The sequence below is a fragment of the Scomber scombrus genome, chromosome 5 (genome assembly GCF_963691925.1).
Source record: "Scomber scombrus chromosome 5, fScoSco1.1, whole genome shotgun sequence".
Classification (NCBI taxonomy): Eukaryota; Metazoa; Chordata; class Actinopteri; order Scombriformes; family Scombridae; genus Scomber; species Scomber scombrus.
The window spans coordinates 19,272,771-19,292,586 of NC_084974.1; the positions used below are offsets into that span (position 1 = coordinate 19,272,771).

General features: G+C 41.9%; 1 protein-coding gene across 1 annotated transcript in view; it reads left to right on the plus strand.

The window, feature by feature from the left end:
• The first annotated feature begins 655 nt into the window (after nt 1-655).
• Nucleotides 656-19,816, plus strand: part of robo1 (roundabout, axon guidance receptor, homolog 1 (Drosophila)) — a 126,771-nt gene continuing 107,610 nt past the window's right edge. Inside the window, exons 1-2 of the mRNA XM_062419704.1 lie at nt 656-1,112; nt 17,794-18,120. Of these exons, the coding sequence (XP_062275688.1) occupies nt 1,052-1,112; nt 17,794-18,120 (388 nt within the window). The 5' untranslated portion in view covers nt 656-1,051. The remainder of the gene's footprint in view (nt 1,113-17,793; nt 18,121-19,816) is intronic.

Below are 19,816 nucleotides of genomic sequence, written 5' to 3' on the forward strand. Positions count from 1 at the left end.
TGGGACAGGCTGTAGCTTTTGTTTTTAGTCTGGGACCGCAGAAAGCATAAAAACAACATTCCCGAATAGTATCATAAGGTTTCTCTTATTTTTGGACACAGTTTTAAAATAATAGAGTTTCCTGCGGGTGTGCGCTGCTCAGTGGGATCCAGGCTGGAAGAGGTTAAATTTCTTCTCTGGGAAACATTGTCGGGTCTATGGAGGGGGTAGACAGGCGCATACCAATTGACGAGGCATTCCGCTTTCCTTGAATGAAATGCTGTGAATATGAGTCCGTATTTCCCCCCTCTTGTCTGAGGATTGGGGTCTGCGACTTGTGCGAGGATCAGTCAGAGTTGCAGCAGAGGAGAAACGGGGGGAAAGTGATGAAAAAGTTGCACTGATCTTCTGTCTGGGTCTGTTGGATGAGGGAGGACAGGACTAACTCGCAAAGTTTCCGATCTCAAGTGACAGATTGAAAACTGGACTGAAATAATGTGACTGCAGGGATAGAGCCTTTTAGCGTGGACTTCAGCGACAGCTCGCCTTTTTAAACTCACTTTTGACTCACTTTCAGTTGCAGTGGATTTATTATTTTGTGTCTTTTGCACGGCACAAAGGAACTAAATGAGTTGAATGAGATCGGCTGGCTGGACATTGAGCGCACGGCAGCAACGGGATGAATTCAAAGAAAGGATAAAGCTCTGCTGCTACTTTGCTCAGATATTCTTGCATAGTTTTAACACATGCTATAATTCACTTCTACTGGACTGATAAACTGAGCATGTGTTGAAATCTCGTGCTGTTTGGAACTCTTTTTATATTATTTCCCCCCATATTTTTTAACCCTTATTCTCATCCACAAGAAGCCAGAGCAGGCTCCTGATGAACTGTTGTTGGACTGAAGTAATATTTTGCTTGTTGTGACTAACAAACCAAAACCTGGGTTTTCAGTTTTCAACTCTGGATTCTGAGGTTCTGTTTTGCTGTTTGACATGAAGGAGTGGATGCCTAAACTGTTTTTTGAATAATTTGGATTACACCAGAAATGTTCTATTAAGAGAGACGTTGAATGATGTCTCCAACTTCTATTGGATTTGTATTTCTAGTAGGAATTCTCCATGTGTGCTCAGGTAAGTCAGTGATCCTTATTTGGAATCAATAGAACCACTTTTATATAAATTGGATTTTAAAATGAAAAATTTTAAAAGTCAAAGAAGATTTAAAAACTCATTTCAATTATTAGTGCACATGCCTCATATTACAAATGTTCAGTTAGACTGCATGTACACAAATGGATTAATTGCAAATCCAGCAAATATTGACATAATGGCTAATATTTGAAATACCTGTTTTCCCATTGAGATGTGGTGGGTGCAATATATATGTAGAGACAAACATTTCACACCATAGGGAAACATTGTTTAACATTGGACTTCTATGTAACACAGAGTGATTAAGGCCCTGGTCTGATGTTTTTCAGAGTCTCTTCTCTGGCTCCTCTCTTCAATTTTAATGCTTTGAAATGGCACAATTCTGATACAGGAATAGATCTGACACACAGTGATTTTTTTTCTCTCTTGATGAGAAAGTCAGCTCTCAGGGTAAAGAGGTTGTCTTACTTTCAAAAGCTGAGCACACATAAAGTCACACATAAAGTGCTGAAGCCATGTGGGATTAATGCAGAGAGCTGCTATCATCGGTCATGCAGACAGTAGGAGCCCCTATGGAGACCATGTTTCCATGTATGTCATGATTCTGCCCATGGATGACTATTATTGCTGAGTTCAAAATATGTTATAGTTTTAATGTCTGCAGCATATTAAATTACATTGGTTCTTATCTTTATCTTGCCTTTTTTCATTGACTGTTAGGGTTTTTTTAGCTCAGATTTGTACCACTTACACAGCTAATGTGGGGCTTAGTTTCACGTGTCTTTGTCCTGTGATGCTGCCTGTATTGTTCCTTATTATCTTACACATTACTCCTCCTCACCCATCACATAGATGTCTTTATAGAGCTTCTGGACCATGATACCAGGAGTTTTCCAGGTCAGTTGCTTCTGAGTTGTGAGGAAGAGAATGCCTGCCGTCCCATTATAAGACATTAGGAGAAGTGCATCCTGAATGGGAGCAACTGGGGCATTTTTGACAAAGAAAAGTTGTACAAACAAAGAGCACAGTGACTGGTCAAAAGAAGGTTTATTTATTTACATATTTATTTAGTATAAATAGTAACCTTATCATAGCAGACAAACAGTGGTGACATCCAGGGTCTTTATTACTGTTTTACCTATATAATTATTACTGTTTACCTATAATTCCCTAAGTAAGAGTCATGGTCATTTTTCTCAAGTTTAAACCAGAACACTATTATGGCTTACCTGTCCAAATTCATAGTCTGTTTTCAGATGTTCCTTGAAGTAAAGTCTTCCAGCATTAGCATGGATTTCATTTCAGTCATGCACAATTGCAAACTCCTTATCTTTGATTGATTGAGGTACTGGTAGTTGTTCTCAGTTCCTTCGATAGAACATCATAAAAAATCCCACTAAAATATCAGTTAGACTCTCTAAAATTGAAATCTCTCTGATTTGAGTCAGTGTCTATCTGCAGCATTTTATCATCCATATTCAAATGTCATTCCTGTTTCCTGATTTTTTTACTGAATTGGGTCTTTGTTTTGTGTTGAGCGCCAGTGATTTGGTGACGGCAGAGCCTGTGACACCACAGTCGTTTAGGGAAGCAGTGTATTGCCACCTAAACGGGAAGTAGGGTCAGAGGTGAGTGTTGAGAACTAGGTGGTGGCTCCATCTGCTCCACCCTTGGCCGGATCCTGAGCCAGGGTGAGTCAGTAATGGTCCTGTCCTGTGAGAAAGACCGTCAGACACCAGGGTGTCCAATTGCGCCTAGCTGTGGGGATGTTTTCTGGGTAGAGGCGTATGGATGTGCGTATGGAAGGGCCTGCTAATAGAGATGGACTGAACAGCAGATACTCAAAGGATTGGCCCTGGATTAGACACTGGTGTCAGGAAAATTGGATTACATGCCACTTGGCAGAAAAAAAGATTTCATATTTGCTGCTAATTGGAGGGTTAACAACTTCATTCTTGTGTAGGGGAGGTATCAAATATCTTAAGTAAACTTATAATAATGTTTAGTAATATCTCTGTGGATCATATCAAGATTATTTTCACATGGCTGACCTGGTTGTAAGAAAGTATTTTTATGCCACTTGTATGTGTGAGATAGAGGGAGAGATATGACCTTTGCCCTTGTCAAACTTGTGGTGGCTTGCTTATTGCCGCCTTGTTCTGTCTAAAGGTTGTAAATTGATGCCTTCATCTATCGTTTTTTGCCCTGTTATCAGGTGATCTGTTCTCCTGCTGTACACTAAATGGTTGTTATCTCTCCACCAAGTGCTTGTCAGACCTTACACTCACTTCACAGGTACAATTCAGATGAGGGCAAGAGGTGGCTATACTTCTCACCCTCAATATATATACTTTATGAGGAGATAAGGGTTGTGAAAGTGATCATCATCATCATCTATCTAAAAATAAATATCCATGTTGCTGTAAAATCTTAGGGTGATTATATCCAAGCATATAAGTGTGTTTGTGTGAGTATGTTAAGTGTCACTAGTGCTGATACAAATATGGGCAGTGGAAGTGGTGCCCTGGTAATCAGCCCTTGGCCCCAGCAACACCTAGCCGTCGAGGTCTTGACAAATTGACTTGTAAGTGCTGATAAATTGCACAGCCCCTCCACCTCCTTCATCATGACAATATGACAGGACACAGCAGGCTCCACAGCCAATTAATGACCAGAGACCACAGGTGAGACCCATCTCTGTCTCCTGTCTTCTAACTATTACCTTTCACAAGGCCTGAAAACATGCTCATTAAAGCCAGCCTCTTCCCTCACCATCTCTCACAGCTATACCATTTTTTTTCTCAGTACTGCAAAATGGTGTGCTGTGATTACAAAGCCCCAAAATCACGCTGTTTTTCAAGGTTTGACTTCCTGAGCTGATATTGTGGGCACACAGTAGGTTTCTCAATGGGAGAAAGTCTGCTATGTCGCCTATTTCCGTAAGTGGACAAGTGTCGCACCTCTGTGAGGTGACTGTCCATAAAGCTATATCTCTATAACTTCCACTAATACACATTAATCTGATCCTAATCCAAATCAAGCAGGGGTTTACACCCTAAAATCCAGGATTAGGCAGACTTTGGCTTAGTGAAACCACATGGAGGAATGTGGCAGGTCAGTCCGTGTCCTTTTTCCGTTCACGAGAACTGTGGGTAAGTCATTAATGACTAGATAAACATTTCAAAGCAGTTTGTTTGAGGGCAGATAAATTAGCTGGCGACTTTTAATGATCTGCTTTCACCCAACTGCTCTTCCTTTAATGACCCAAAAGAGCTGCTTAATTGGATTAATTAACCAATCCATCTGACGTCAATAGTTTGTAATTTGCCATGGCTGCCGCTTGACTGATACACATATCTGCAAGTACAATCAGAGGATTTAGATCATTTTATAAAACTGAGGATACACCCCCGTGCCCTTTGTGTCAACCTCTTGGTATATCAAATTCCTTGGGAATTAACTGGTATGCCTCACCAGTCCTCAGTTTTGACGGTGAGAATTTAGAAGAGTATTGCTCATTGCTTGCTGATAACGGTGTTATGACTTACTTAGCAAGTATCACGTTGTCAGTCAAGTTGTCTGTCAGTCTAAGCTACAGAAACATATAGCCAGACAGAGTTAAGCTGTCTACACTAAGAATACTCTGGATCATAACTTCATATAAGCTTTTTAGCCTGGAGCTGGTTGATACTAGAAGGCAGCAGGCGTGTCAGACTCATGGGTCAGTCAGTATAGTTAATGTATCTTGTTCTGATGGTTGATGTAGAGGACAAACATTCCCTATTGCCTTTTGGTGTGGAAGTGATAAATGGCGTGTCCTTATAGGATGAAAGTTGTTGTCTGATTTCTGTCTCGGTTCACAAATAGCACACTTGAAATTCCCATGGCTTTGCTCCCTGTAATAAAAAATGCAAAAAGCTTATATTCCTGACACAGTAATGCATGGGCAAATTACATAATGCTAATCCACATTTGATTCTACATTGCATATGCATGTTTACTTGAGCTAGCTTCATCATGGATTAGTTCCCCCATGACTCCACTAATAAAAATGTGAGCGAGGAGGAAAGCTAGAGAGGAGGTGGGGAGTGTGTTTGTGTATGTGTAGGGTGGCGAAAGGGGGCTTACGGAATCTCTTCATCCTCTTACCCATCCCCCCATGTTTTGTTTTGGCCCAATTTTTTAAGACTTGCCTTTTTTGTGACTGGTCAGCACAGATCCTTTCTTAAATAAAGCAGGCCGACACACAGAAAAAGCCTGTGGGGACAGGGAGGCCGCATTGTGTTGCCTTAACAGGGCGATTGTAAGGCATGGAGGAGGGGAAGGGAATGGTTCACCAGGGACTGAGGGTGCGAGAGGAGTGTGTGTGCGTGTGTGTGTGTGTGTGGGGGGGGAAGTGGTGTGGCTACACAAAGGCTACCCCAGGGTGTGGAAGGGGGCTGGGGGGGGGGGAGAGAACGGAGGACGAAAGGGAGGACGGAGCAGTCATACATACCATGATACACCAGCTCTGGGAATACTTTTGATCTGGCTCTCAATGCTAACATTGCATATTCCTACTGGTCCCCCATGGCAGGGAATGTGCTGATTAGGGGGATAGTAGTGGAAAATTGTGAGGCAAGGGCGCTGGTGTTGTTTTTTCTTTTAAAGGTGGACATCTGGGGAGAGGTGAGGTTAATTTTTAGAAGTGCTGAGTAAATAGAAGATGCTGGTACAAAGCTTCAGTGTGGAGCTGCGGGTTTGGTTTGGTGTTTTACAGCCAACAGCCCTCATGTATCTAAATTCTGCATGCCCAGGAACTCCCAGAAGGATTGCCCTGGGCCTGGCGTTTGCTGTGGTGGAAAAGCTATGCTACTGTGGGGTGCTCTGCCTTGTGCATTTTAAAAAAGCTCAGACCTCCCTCCCTTTCATTTTCCCCATTGGGGAGATTGAGAGATGGCATTGAGGACAGCCTTTCCCCAGTATCCTTCTTTTCTCTTTCACTCCCCGAGCTCAGGCCTCCTCCCAGCCTCCTCAGTGGCCATTCTATTACCCTCTCATTGCAAGGCCTGGATACACTTTTGAAATGCTAAACCTCTCTTTGGTTATAACTGACAGGAGAAAATACCATTAAAGAAGCTGAGAGGAATAGATTAAATTAGCAGTTAAAAGAGAGACTGCTAATTAGTTGATTAATGTCTTTGGTTCCTCCCCCTCTATAGCTGTGGTCGTGGTTAACATTCCCTCTGCTCTCCTTCTTTGGTTTTGAAATTGTAAACACTATTTCCTGTTTATTTTCATTTTTTAAACATTTTTCAACACATTGCAATCGATGCATCAGGAGACATGTTCAAACGCCACTATAATCCACAGCTGCATCAGCAACTTTATGTTCGAGTTCCTGGGGGGCTAATTCTGTGACACAAAAGACAGTGATAAAAGGAGGAGGGGTGTGCTCTATTTAAGAGGAAGCGCTGGAAAACATAATTAATGATAAGGTGACCTTGAAATTCACGATTATAGCACTGCTTTTGGAGCCGCTCCCACCATTCAGCTGTAACCATGGTGAGGAGGCTTCAAATAACTGGGTGTATTTTCAACATGTAAATACACAGTCACTCTGAGTTGGGAGATTAACTCTAATCCAGATCTATTATGAGGCTTACCTACTTTCTGCAAATTTGTGACATTTTTTCCTTAAATCTAATGTCACCATTGAAAAGAACACAATAATCCAAAACACTTTTTAAATTTTCTTTGCTGTAGATAATGTGTGTGTTGCACTATGTTTGTAAAAGGTGCAGGCAGCATAACCTTTTGAACAGCAGTGATACTTTTTACTTATAATTAAAGCCACTGGATTTTTCACCTGTTCAGGAAGCTTTTAAAGCATACTTTTTCATTTTAAAGACTTGCAGAGCCTTTTATCAGTCCCCCAGTCACCATTTGAGTTTCCTTCAACTATACAATTCTCCCTTTTCTGCAATCACTCGCTCTCGCTCCCTCCCATGTCCCCTCTCTTTGCTTGTACAATGAAAGCTCTAATTGAATAACAATTGCAGCTGCTGGAGGAGAGACAGGTTTTTCAGGCTTTATGCACAAGATTGCTTTTGCATATGACTGCATGTCTGTCACCGCGTCTTAATCGGAAGCTTCATAGCTCAAACCTTTAAAAGTGCGGTTTAGAGCCTCACCTCCATTTCCCCACGCACACACACTTGGCTACAGTAATCTCACCTTTTTGCTCAGAAGACATTTTTGCAAAATGCCTCAGGGTACACCATGATGAATGCTGTCCTACTTGACTGCTGTGATTCTTTCTGACATTCAGTCGCGACAGCCAGTATTTACTCCAACTCATTATGTCCTCTAATCAGAGCACACTATTCACTTCTGTCTCTACCTCTGCTCAATGCTTTGATATTGATGGGCATCCTTTTCACATCTTAAAGTGTATTTGGCTTCCTCTTTCTCCGCTTTCCCTTGGATAGCCAAAGCCAAAATTATTCAAAGCATTTTCCTTACCCTTTGATTTTGATTGAGCTGGGCTTTTGCTTCTGTCTGCATTCGCTTCTTAATTTTGCGTAGTAGAAAGTCAGGGATTTTTTTTTCTTTTTAGAGACAGGCTTTATATTTGCACTCATGTTCTGTTTGTCTTTTTTAGTAGACTACACCATCTTAATTGATACTAATAATTCATAACTGATAAATTGCAAACTATATATGGTATGTATTTTCTGAAAAAACTAACTTTTTATTGGCTCCCTCAGTATTGATCACTTTTTAAAAGAGAATTGGGAAAGTCAATGACATTCAGTGTCAAAGAGTGTGGAAAGAATAAGAGATGTCCTTAGGGTAGTTATTTCCATGTATAAAACATTTTGAAAGGCTGTTTGTGATAGGGATATTTCCTCTCGCATTTGGCATCATAGCTGCCTTGAGCAGATCTGCCACCCCCCGCCCCCATCTCAAACTCTAGAGGAAAACAGGTCTTCTAAGAAATTTTATTCAGACATTTGACAGTGTTTCAGTTGTCAAATGTAGAGAACTGACAGATGGGAATTAAAGAACTGGGATAGTTTAATGATCAAGTCATTTTCAGTCATAGCATGAAAGGAAAACAGTATTTTGTTATATACACTGTGTACCTGGACAGTTGGTATGTGTTTTGAGGAGAGGACGTGGTAAGTGGGTGCTGGAAAGCAGACAGGCCAGTGAGCAGTTGTCTGCAAAGGGAAATTTAATTTTAATGCCAGACTGGGCACAGTCTCCCCTCTGTGGACGTCTAGAAAAAGGCTTCTTGGCAGACGTGGCCCCTTCATTAATTTTGACCAAATATTTACTGTGCATCACATGGCATGCCTTACATCCCACTTTCATTTTTTCCAAGCCAGGTTTTGAACAGTTTGGGGCGATTTGTGTTCCATTTGGCTGGACTTGGGCCATGCCCCACTCAGCAGGCCCATGCTGGTCTCTCTGGGATCTTGCCACATGAGGAACTGGCTCCACTGAGTCTTAACTTACGCTATGCCTCTGGGAGCCACGTTTCACTTTAATAATACCTCGTATCCACAGCTGTAGTGTATGAACCACTGTCACATAATGCATGCACATACACAAGCCTGCACACATTGACACTCCAATGTTATGTGCTCCATGCTAACCCTTTTAACCTAAAGGGCACCTGAAGGAAATGTGCCAAGTTTCTGCACTCAGACATTACTGTTGTACCCTCGAATGAATGCTGTAACTGAAATTCCCTTTCAACACCCAGCTGTCTGAGATTTGCTTTAGAATGTGTTTTGCCGAACATTTAGAATAGCCCACATTAGCAGTTAAGGTCATCGGCTCTGCTCTCAGGGACTGTAATATAACACTGGTCCAACAGTGAGCCTGTATCAGCCGCTGCCATCAACTAAATAACATTTAAAAAGCATTAGGCGCTTTTTGGCCGTGCCTGCCCCGATTCACTTTGGCGTCTCTTCAGAGCTGCTCTTTTTCTTGGCACTGAGCCCAAATGCCATACTCCCTGTGGCTGGTCTGTGCCAGCTGAGTGTGCTGGTCCTCCTTGCTCCTCACGGCCCCTGAGCCCCTCCTCTGCTTCCCCTCAACTCCTGTAACCTATCACAGTCCCCTCATGGTCAGTCACAGGAACAGAAATACTGCAGTCCAGAGAGTGACCTTGGGAAGAGCAGATCACTGCACCACATTGTTAGAGACCAAAAAGCAGATTTAAAATTAAATTAGGTTTTATTTGTATTAACCCTATTGTGTTATCATCATTGCTCTGCAATCGTTGCATAATCCAATGTAAAATTAATCTGTCTACTAATATTCAAAGTATATTTATAATGCCTGCTTTTATATATGTTTTGCAAAATTCTATACAAATTGTCTTGCTGAAATACAATTTTATTAATCTCTTGAGGATTTGAAGTCTAGCATCTCATAGAAGAAGTCAGCAGTGAGAGTGTAGCTGTCCCCTGTTGGGAAATAAATGTACCAGCATATTCAATTACCCCTGCTTCTCCTATCCTGCTGTTGCAGACTGCTTTGATGTATCACTGAGATCGCACTGGTCAAACCTCATTAAAACCTGGCAATGTTGGAAAACAAAAACAAGAAGTAATTGCCCACTCGCGCTCCCTTGTGCTTCTTTTACCGTAATCTCCTCCACGCTCCGAACCTATGGACCGCATACAGAAGCTTCCTAACAGAAGGTCTAATCCTGGCATCTGGGCTCCATATTAATTACAGCTCTTTTCCTGGAGTCTCTGCTCTGCTGAAGGAATGACATCCTTGACACCAGTGTTGGAGTTTCTTTCATGAGTAGTTTGGGCTCCATTTTCTTTATAGGTCATTTTTGTGAATATGAAGGGTCAACAATGAGTCTGTGAGTCTGCTCATACTCATACACAGGCATACACATTGTGAGTAGACCGATAGATATTCAACAGACTGACATGCGTGCATATGGACAGACTGATTCTTTGCTTCCATCCGCCCTGCTCTGTTCAGCCTATCTGCCGGGTCTCCAGAGCCAGTTTGACAGGCAGCTTCCTAACAAGCATTCCAATCTTTTCCACTACAGATATCCTCCTTGTCTCAGTAAATGGATATAATAAAGCATAGGAACTGCATTTATCCTGCAGGAATGAATTCTGCCCTCACAGCCCTCTGCAGAGTGTGACAGCTTTTATTTGTGTCTAATGACACTCACTGGAGCAGCTTGGCATCAGGAGGAGCCACAACTCATCCACAATTGTGTCCCCTGGGTTTCTCTTGAAAATTCATTATTGTATAGTATATTTTACTTCTGTCATGCCTTTTCAGAGTTCCTCCCCATTGTATTGCTGCTGAAAGTCTATGTAAAATTACTGAAATTTTAAGGAGATATCATAAATATAAATGAATAAACAATTATTCTATATGGAGTTCATGTTCATAGCTTTTATCCAGGAGTTTACAGTAGGAGAAAATTCATTAAAGACAGACAAAACAAAGATAATCCTTGTTGTCTTTAGTTGACCTACGAGGTGTTTCATGAGCATCAATACTCCTCTGTCATACATGTGATCATGCCTGGTGTCTTCCGAATGTATCGGGCACATTTGGGAAAAATCTGAAGCCTAAGTAGAAATACTGCTCCTATTGTCTTGGCTTCAGATAGGGGCCTCAGAGCAGGATGGGCCCCAGCCTCCCATAGGAACACTCTGCTGCGCTGTCTCACTCCTGGCCTGGCCTGCATTACCATGGGAAAACCAGGGATGTGTTTCCCAGCTGACACAACCAGGACCTGGGGCTGGTGCTCCAGGCCTTGAGACCTCTGTTTGTTACTTTCCTGATGAGCAATTATGATAATGCCTGAGCCACAGAGCTAATGTTGGTAACCCACAGCCCTGAGCAAAAAAAGGGGTGCTGCTTGTTTATGTATCATCAGCAGATTTGTCACCTCTTTATTGTATGTGACAAATGAGCAACTGGATGTTCAAAGGTGACGACAGTGATACTAATTTGATGATGACAAATGTTAATAGTTCATTATGCCCCATTTACTGTTCACTGTTGGAAAATTGGAGCTTTGGAGGGTTTTGTTTATTAAGGAAATATTTTTAATCAGACCTTGCTTTTATTTGAAATGAAAAGAATGAGTGATTGAGTAAATGGCGATGGTGGCCTTGCAGATATCCTCTAAACTAGACTTTGCTTTTAATTTTGTTCATTTCTTTCTTAACCTTGTTGAATGTCTTGGCCTCAGTAATAACAAAGGAGCTTTGTGTCATGTTTGCATTACAGTCTACGGGAGCGAATATTAACTGAAATATCAGTGGGAGCATTGTAATCATCAGTGTATAGACTTAAGGTAAATTCTTTAACAGCAAATACAGATAAATGATCAAATGAACCACAGTTTTGTAGCTGTCCAGTCGTCATTGTAGGGTTTGGTTGCAGTGTTGTGCATAAACTCTTAATATGTTCAGACTTTGATTGAAAAAGCGCACATTTGGATGGTGCTTCTATTTTTTGGGAAACTGATATTGGTTCTCAAGTGCTGCTGTAGTATCAGTGAGGTAACAGTACCCCGGTCTATTTGGTAAACGGAGACAAAGAGATGAGGAAAGAAAGAGGCCATAAAGATATCCATCATCCCCCTCCCTCACCCCACCTCTGGGTCCCCATACACACTCTCACACAGGGCTTTAATCCTGCCTCTTAGGAGTGTAAGTGATAGCCTTGTGTAACATTAAAAACAGGTCTGATCTGATGCAACTGGCAAAGTCATTCATGCAGCGCATTCCAGGGTGGGATCTCAATGTTGAAATGGTAAAAGATTCAGTTTCACTTTCCTGCTAATGTCATCTGATCAGCAAGAGTATGGTACCTTGCCTTTTCTCTGTTTCCGTCTCTCCCCCTGTTTCTCCTTCTTATCTCTGCCCTCTCTCACCGTTATCTTCTCTAATTCAACAGAAAAGGGTGCCTTTTCTTTTGCTCTCATTCATTTATTGGCTGGCTCTGTCCAGAGAAGGCGTGGCCCAGTCCCCGTCTGGCTACCCCAAGGGACACACCCTCTGCTCTTATCTCTGCCATAAATCCCTCTTAAGTCCCCTAATCACAGATTAATGGGGCTGTAGATAGGGAGTGGCCTACTGTGCTTGGCCTTCCTTATCACGGATCCATATTCCATATCTTTGCCATTGCTCAGTTGGGCGTCTGATGTGGGGTATGTTGATCTGGCTTGGGCTCCTGCAATACCTCTCAATTTTAGCATCTGTCTTTTATGAGATTCTGCAACCTTGTCCATTTTTGTGGGGGAAATTAAACTTTATTACAATATTGCTCATATAATCAAATGCAATCCTAGGCAGGGATCCTTTGTTATATGCTGAGAATGGAACTGATTGACCCAGAATTGTAAAGTTGTTTAATTATAAAATGAAGTAGACACATTATTTTGTCTCCCTACCTCAGAGGACCATAGTGACAACTGATCTAAATTGCCTCACTGTCCTTCTCTCCTGTGAGATCTCTGAGGTAAAGGGCAGGTGCCTGGCTGCCTTCCTCCTCCATACACTTTGCCAAGATAGGAGCTATGAAAAGGAGTTGTTAGAGACAGAGGCAAATTTGCTTTTCAAGTTAGGGTAGTCACTGGACCTGAACTTATTACTGCAGCTCAGTGATTGTTTTTTACAGAGTTTTTTTTCCCTGCTTCACTCCATCTTTATGTCTTTCTAGTATTAATTCAGTGGAGAGTGATTAAAAATGAAATGCTGAATGCATGATGTTGCCTAGGGGGGTACAAGAGCTTTTAATTGCAAAGGGCAAACGTGCTGTGTTTAAGGAATGACCCTGGTTCTGACAGAGTTGACCCTGTCTGGCTTTTTCTTGTCTTAAGGCTGCTCAGAATCTGCAGTTCCAGGGTCATCTTCAATGGTTTCCTTCATCTAGAGAGTAGTTAGATTGATTATTGCCTCAAAGACATATAGCTTTTGTAGAAACACAAGCAATAATTCATTGCATTTTCTTGTAGTTGACATCCATTTACACTAACAGTAAATTCTCTCAACTCAGTTCTACTTTTACTATGTGGAAATAAAACTGTTTTATGCACGTATACACAATTAATAGTGCAACTCTTGTCATAGCACTAGTCTGTAGTTTCCTCCAGTGAAGTCAGTCATAGTGTGACTGCTCTCGCTGTGGTGCATGTTATGATATGATGATATTTGCATGATGAGTAGCAGTCTGACTTGTATGCATATCATTTTTTTTTATCAGATTGGGGAAGCAGGCTTAACTTGTGAAATATAGATTCACTGTACATCTACTCATGTTGCATAGTGAAAATCAAGTGTAGCCCCAAGACACAGATGAATGATCGATATGAAGCTGGCAGCCATAATGTTAATATACAATGTATGCGAAGCGATCTAATGACCTTGGCTTCCTTAGAACCATAACATATTCCATGTCCTGTCTATCAATGACTGGGGGAAAAAGAGCCTGGATTTTAGAGTGGGCAAATACCGTGGGTGTCTTCATGAATCCTGGGATACATATTGAGAGTATGATGTGTGAGTATATGGGTCAATGTCTGGATCTGGACCCTTGTGGTAATTGTATGGATGGGTCTGTTCAATCAAGTGTATGTGGACTCTTATGCTTTGTTGTTCATTACTGAGATTGCTTTTAGCAGTGAGAGAAAAGTCACAGAGAATTGTAGGTTTTTTTAATTACCTCCACAGCGAGCAAAGACTCCCTCAAGCTTAGTTTAACTTTGTGTGTGTGTGTGTGTGTGTGTGTGTGTGTGTGTGTGTGTGTGTGAGAGAGAGAGAGAGAGAGAGAGAGAGAGAGAGAGAGAGAGAGAGAGAGAGAGAGAGTAAATGAGAAAAAAAGAGCAAGTGAGAGAGTTGAGGGAGAAGGAGATCTTGCCTCAGGCACCAATCGATCAGATCCTTGCAGTAGAAGTCCCAGCTTCCCTTTGGTGAGGCTGTGTATTGCATTAGCTCATCTCACATTCTCTGTCTGGAAGCAAAGAAGGGGGGACGAGGGGGATAGAAAATAGGAGAGAGGGCGGTTGAAAGTAGTAGAGGAGAAGGAAGGGCAGCGCTTTGAAATAAAGGGTGGGTTAGACAACTCAAAGCGAAGTGAGAAAAAGAGACGCTGAACAGCTTGGATCAGTGGTGAAGTGTGCACTTCTCTCATGCTCCTCTCTTGTTTTAGTCTTAAATTCGGTCTTCTTTGTATGCTGAAGGTAAGCAAAGATGTTAGCTTGTTGGCCATATTCAGCAAGTATGCACCTGTAGAGGGGGACATGGGATTGTTTGTGCCATGACAGAATAAGTCCTTACACTGCATGTGTCTTTTTTCTCTGGTATTATGCTCCTCTGTAATGGAGCTGAAGTAACTGGGGTCACTCAAAGTGTCTGTGGGGATCAGCATGGCAAAGAAATGCACACACATGCACATAATGAATTCAATCATGGACAAGGAAGGCATAATAGCATTGTGTAACTGATACATGCTCGCACCCACTGCTCAAAACATGCACACCCTATCAGAAGTCACACACAAAACATGTATTTGAGCTCTCAATGAAGTGCTGAATATGTATCAAATTAATCTCACCAGCTTCACTGTAGCAGGATATTGTAATTTACTGTATATTGTATTCTGAGTCTGCTTCTTAATCATGCAGATCCGGTGTAATCATCTACAGTAAACAGCCACTGATCAAACACAGCACTGCCTGCTGCACTTCTCTCCTCACAGTAGGCCACATCTAAATAGTTAATGGTTCCCCCATAAAACTCCAAACTTCAGACCATTTCAAATTAGAGAGGAGCTATCTTAAATCAGGAAGAGAACCAGCAGAGCAGATAGCAGCAGAGCTCTTCAAAGTCCTCTTTAATAAAACATATTAGCCTGTCTTGTCTGGTGAAGGGCGGTGGTAGTGGTGCAGTTGCTGTGGTAGTAATGGGTTTGTGTGTGGCAGCATAGCAAGGAGTGTTAGCTCAGCTCTTCGCCACAGTATGCTGCCCGAGCAAAGGGCTCGGCCTCGTTAGCATATGGACTGTAGGTTCAAAAGCCTGCAATGGAAGCAGGTTACAGATGGGGGTTAATTAGCCTAGTAGTGGTTTGGAGTCAGGCAGCTCCAATAGCCAGGAAGCATAGACATGTATTTTTTATAATCTTTATTCAGTGTCAGATAGACTAATTCATTCTTGCTAAAGGCTTATGCCACTCTCTCGAATTCTCCATCTGTTTCTGTCTCTCCGAACTGCTTTAATCTCCACAGATATGTATTTCAAATCCACATAGTATCTACAGGATGGTATACAGATTCAAAACAGTTTCAGACCTACAAGAATTTCTGTGCAAAACTTTGCAAAGGTGGTCATTTTATTATTTTTAATATGCTGCCTGGAATTAAATATTTGCACATTGTCCCTTAATAAGGATAGCTTGTTGGCTATAGTGGTAATTTTTTCTAGTATTGCTTGAGCTGCTGCCATGCACTACTTCTAAAATTTGTTACCAAGAGACCTAGAAAACATATAGCTCAATGAGGGAGCCTACACCAAGTCTCAACAGAAAACACAGTGTTTGCGAACCAAGGTGTAGAAGATGCAAACCCAGTGATAACTCAACATAATCTCTGAGGAAAAAACTTCACATCTGACAGGTTATTATATTTCTGATTATCACCAGTAGTCAACTATTTAAAAAAAGTCTGCATAGCCATAGCCCGTCATAAATGATAGTTTTGGAATAACTTAAAAAGATTCATAATCATGATGTCCTTCACTGGAGTACTGGATTAATTATATTTCATATGACCAAACTACACATTTGCGTTGAAGTGATTAATCTTTCCACCAAGCTGTCACTAATTATGCTGACTTTACTTAAAATATTTGGCGACCACTAGAAGATGCCTTCTCAGCAGCAGATTTCTAGGGTAATGGGGGATGGGTGGAGGGCACTGAAATCAGGCAGTGTGGCAAGTTCACGGGATGCTGGGTAAATTAATTGCATGCCTGTGCCTCCAATTAGACCTGATTCTCTTTAACCGGTGCTGAATGGGCTCCAAAGGCCTATGCTGAGAGATATGGCATGCAGGGAAGATCTCTCTCTCTCTCTCTTTCCCTCTCTCGTCTGTTATTGTGTGTAGGCACCGGGGGGGGGGGGGGGGGGGGGGAGAGAGACTCCGTTTTGACTCCGTTGTCTGTTTAGCAGTGGCTGAGATCCTTCCTAAAGGCCAGTCTACCTTAAGTGAGCCTGGTCAGGTTAGGCTAACCCATTGTTGCTAACCTCAGGGCTAACCCCCTTCACTTCTCCAGCAGTTGAGTTCTCAGCTGCAGCATTTTATTAACTGACACAATGTAGCCTATACTAACCATTTACTGTCAGATTGACAACTTACTGCTAACCTTTTCCTCTGCTCCGCTTTCACACTCGCTCAACCACACACAAGCTGCGCACACACTACGCACTGCACTATTCCTTAAAGCAGCTACGCTACTCTTATAACTGTACCTTTCACATAGATGTCCTTCAAAGAATGAGGAAAGGGAGAATTCTGGGATTTGATGCACTGGTCGGTGACTCAAATAAATTCTGTGTTAAGATAGAATATTATCATGCTCACACAGTGTGCAAGTGAAAATCACTAGTAGCACCTTGATATTAATAATCGTGTGAAATTTTAGCAGTGGCACTCACACTGAGACACACAATACATTCACAACCACCAAGTCCCACCCTTCAGGAATTAACAACAGGAAGCTCATTTGCATGTAAAACAGGTTTGATTGCCACAGCTGACTGGTTGGCCAGCAATAGTAATGACCTGAAATAGCACTGGGGTGTTAACCCCTTTGGCACTGCTGTTGGCACTGCTATTTGCTGCTGTCTTTCTTCAATAGTGTACCCTCTGCACATGATCCTTCTTTGTCGCTAAGCTATGCAGTACATCCATATCTTATCTTTCATCTCTTAATTTCCTTTTAGCTTTAAGGTGTGTCATATTCTTGTTTACTGTTGCCTCCTTTTTCTTCTGTCTTGCTCTTTGATCTGAGAAATGACAGAGTCACGTAGCTGGAGCTAAGCTTTACCAAAGGAGCTGTTACAGTAATTAAAGATTGACTTCACTCAAAGATTGGTAGTTTATTTGGCCGTCACTGCTTGCACCAGCAGCACCTTATATTGTAGCTTTAAGAATACATTTCTCAACTTTAAAGTGTATTTTCAGTTTGTAAATGTGTCATAGATGTATCATAGGCTGTGGAGGAGTGGAGATGCATACTTGTAGAGCATTAATATTCATAAGTCTGTAAGTCGAGTATTGTGTCCCTGAAGCTGATCAGAAAGCATAAAGAGGCACTGAATTTACAGGCTGACATAAAAGTCAATGATTACAGCATGAACATAAATGTAGGTGGAACTTTGAAGAGTTGACTGAGGTCACCATGACAGTATCTGCAACACACCATTGGTCCTGTATGATAAAGTGCATCCCGCTAGGTATTTTACAGATGCTTACATATAAGTTGCTTGTTACATAAAGTATATGCAGAGTAGGATGTAGTTGTTCAGTAAATAAGGACTCAAAATGCATTTACAATAAACAATATAAATCCTTTTAAGTATTAACTTTCATTTTTGTCATGCTCCTTTGTAGGATCCCGTCTGCGCCAAGAGGACACCCCACCCCGGATTGTGGAGCATCCATCTGACCTGATTGTTTCCAAAGGGGAGCCCGCCACTCTCAACTGTAAGGCAGAAGGGCGGCCAACCCCGACAGTGGAGTGGTACAAGGATGGAGAGCGAGTGGAAACAGACAGGGACAATCCTCGTTCACAGCGCATGCTGCTGCCGAGTGGCTCCCTCTTCTTCCTACGCATCGTCCACGGACGACGGAGCAAACCGGACGAAGGCTCCTACGTTTGTGTTGCCCGTAACTACCTGGGAGAGGCAGTGAGCCACAACGCCTCGCTGGAAGTAGCTCGTAAGTGCAACATGTCTTCTTATTTCTTCTTTGGCCTCTAGTGTGGGTGTGAATGGAAGAGTTTGGGTTTAGATGTAGCTGAATAGCAGGCTCCAGTTTCCTCCAGTGTTTCTGTCCTCAATGTGCTCATTGGGTTGGATAATCTCTCAGGAGATGGGCAGGATGTGTTTGGCCCAGCGGTCTTGGTAGGCCTGCGGAGCCTTGGGGGAGAAGTGGCCTGATCATTCCAGGGTGAGTGCTCCTCTAAAGGACTCTTGGTAGGTGGTCAGGAGCTACAATGGGAACAAAGCCTTTTCTGTTTTGGCCCTGCTTCTGTTTTTGTCAGAGAGATAGATATGAGGTTTTATATCAAGAGGAATGCAATCATTGCATATGTTTAGACATCTTTTAATGAAGAGCTTTCCCACTCATTTCAATGAAGTATCAGAGATGCCTTATATTGTCTGCTACACTCACGCTAAGATAGACTCGCTTTGATGTAAAGTGGATTTGAGCATCCCTCGGGTCAACAAGCAAGCTAGAAGACATATTAGCCACGAGAATATATGTCAGTCAGCAGGTATACAATGTAGGAAGAAAAAATAATCTTTGGATACTATTTAGTCTTTTCGTGAGTGGTGACCTATGTTGACAAATTTGTTCCCATGATTCTTTCAAGGCTGCTTTCATTTGGTGAGGTCAGCTCTTTAGATATATTATCTCTTTGCTCTCTTGACTGGCTAAGAGTGAAGGCTGAGGAGGAGAGCTCAGATATCCACCGCTCTTCTAGCATGCCCAGAGGCTGTCACCAAGCCGCTCACTGTAATCTAATCAAGATGGGGAAAGAAAGGATGGTGTGTATGTGTATGTGTATGTGTGTGTGAAGGGGGGGGGGGGGGGGGGTAATGCTGTTTTAGATATTTGCAGTCCTCAGTATCATCTGAGTTAAATACCTTTATAGGCTTCCTGATCATAGAGTGAGTTTTAGTTGTGTATTTCATGAGCTCTGCTTTTTGCATTCATAGTAGTGTGATTAGAGAGAAGATGAGCTCCAGAAATGCAGTGTGCAGTCATAGTCAAATGATATCTTGTCCTCATATTTGATGTAATATCTAATGGCAGCCATATAGAAATAAGAGTTCTGCTCACAATTTAAATGTACTTAAACAATTTTAGAAGCAAATTGATTATATGAAAACAAAAGAAAAATACAACAGAAGCCAAGTATTTGGCAAATACTATAAGTTTCCATAGGTCACAATGCTAAAAATAGTTTTTCTTTAGTAGTAGATGATATGCAGCGTTTATTTCAAAGGTGGGTTTTTCAAGTAGAAAAACAAAACACTTGGCGGGGCTTAGAAGGGCCAGAATACAGAGTGCTACTGGCTCAGTCTCAAGTTTGGGCTGCTTATTCTGTATAAGGTTCAAACAGACCCATAATGACATGCCACTGTGCTCCAGCCCTCTCTCTCCTTCTCGCTTAGTTGGTGTCTCTCGCTCCCTTCTCTGCAGTTCATGCTTAACTACATATAATTATGTTGTCGGAGCAACCGGGATGGATCCCTGCCGAAGAAAAAAGGCTGTAAAACAGAAAAAGCAGAGAAGCACAGAGATTTCATTACAAGGCCTCATTTAAACCAACTAAGCATAAATCTGACTCATGAGGGCATATAAGAAAGTTTTAAAGCATTTTGATTTCCATGTCGTCGTTAAAGAT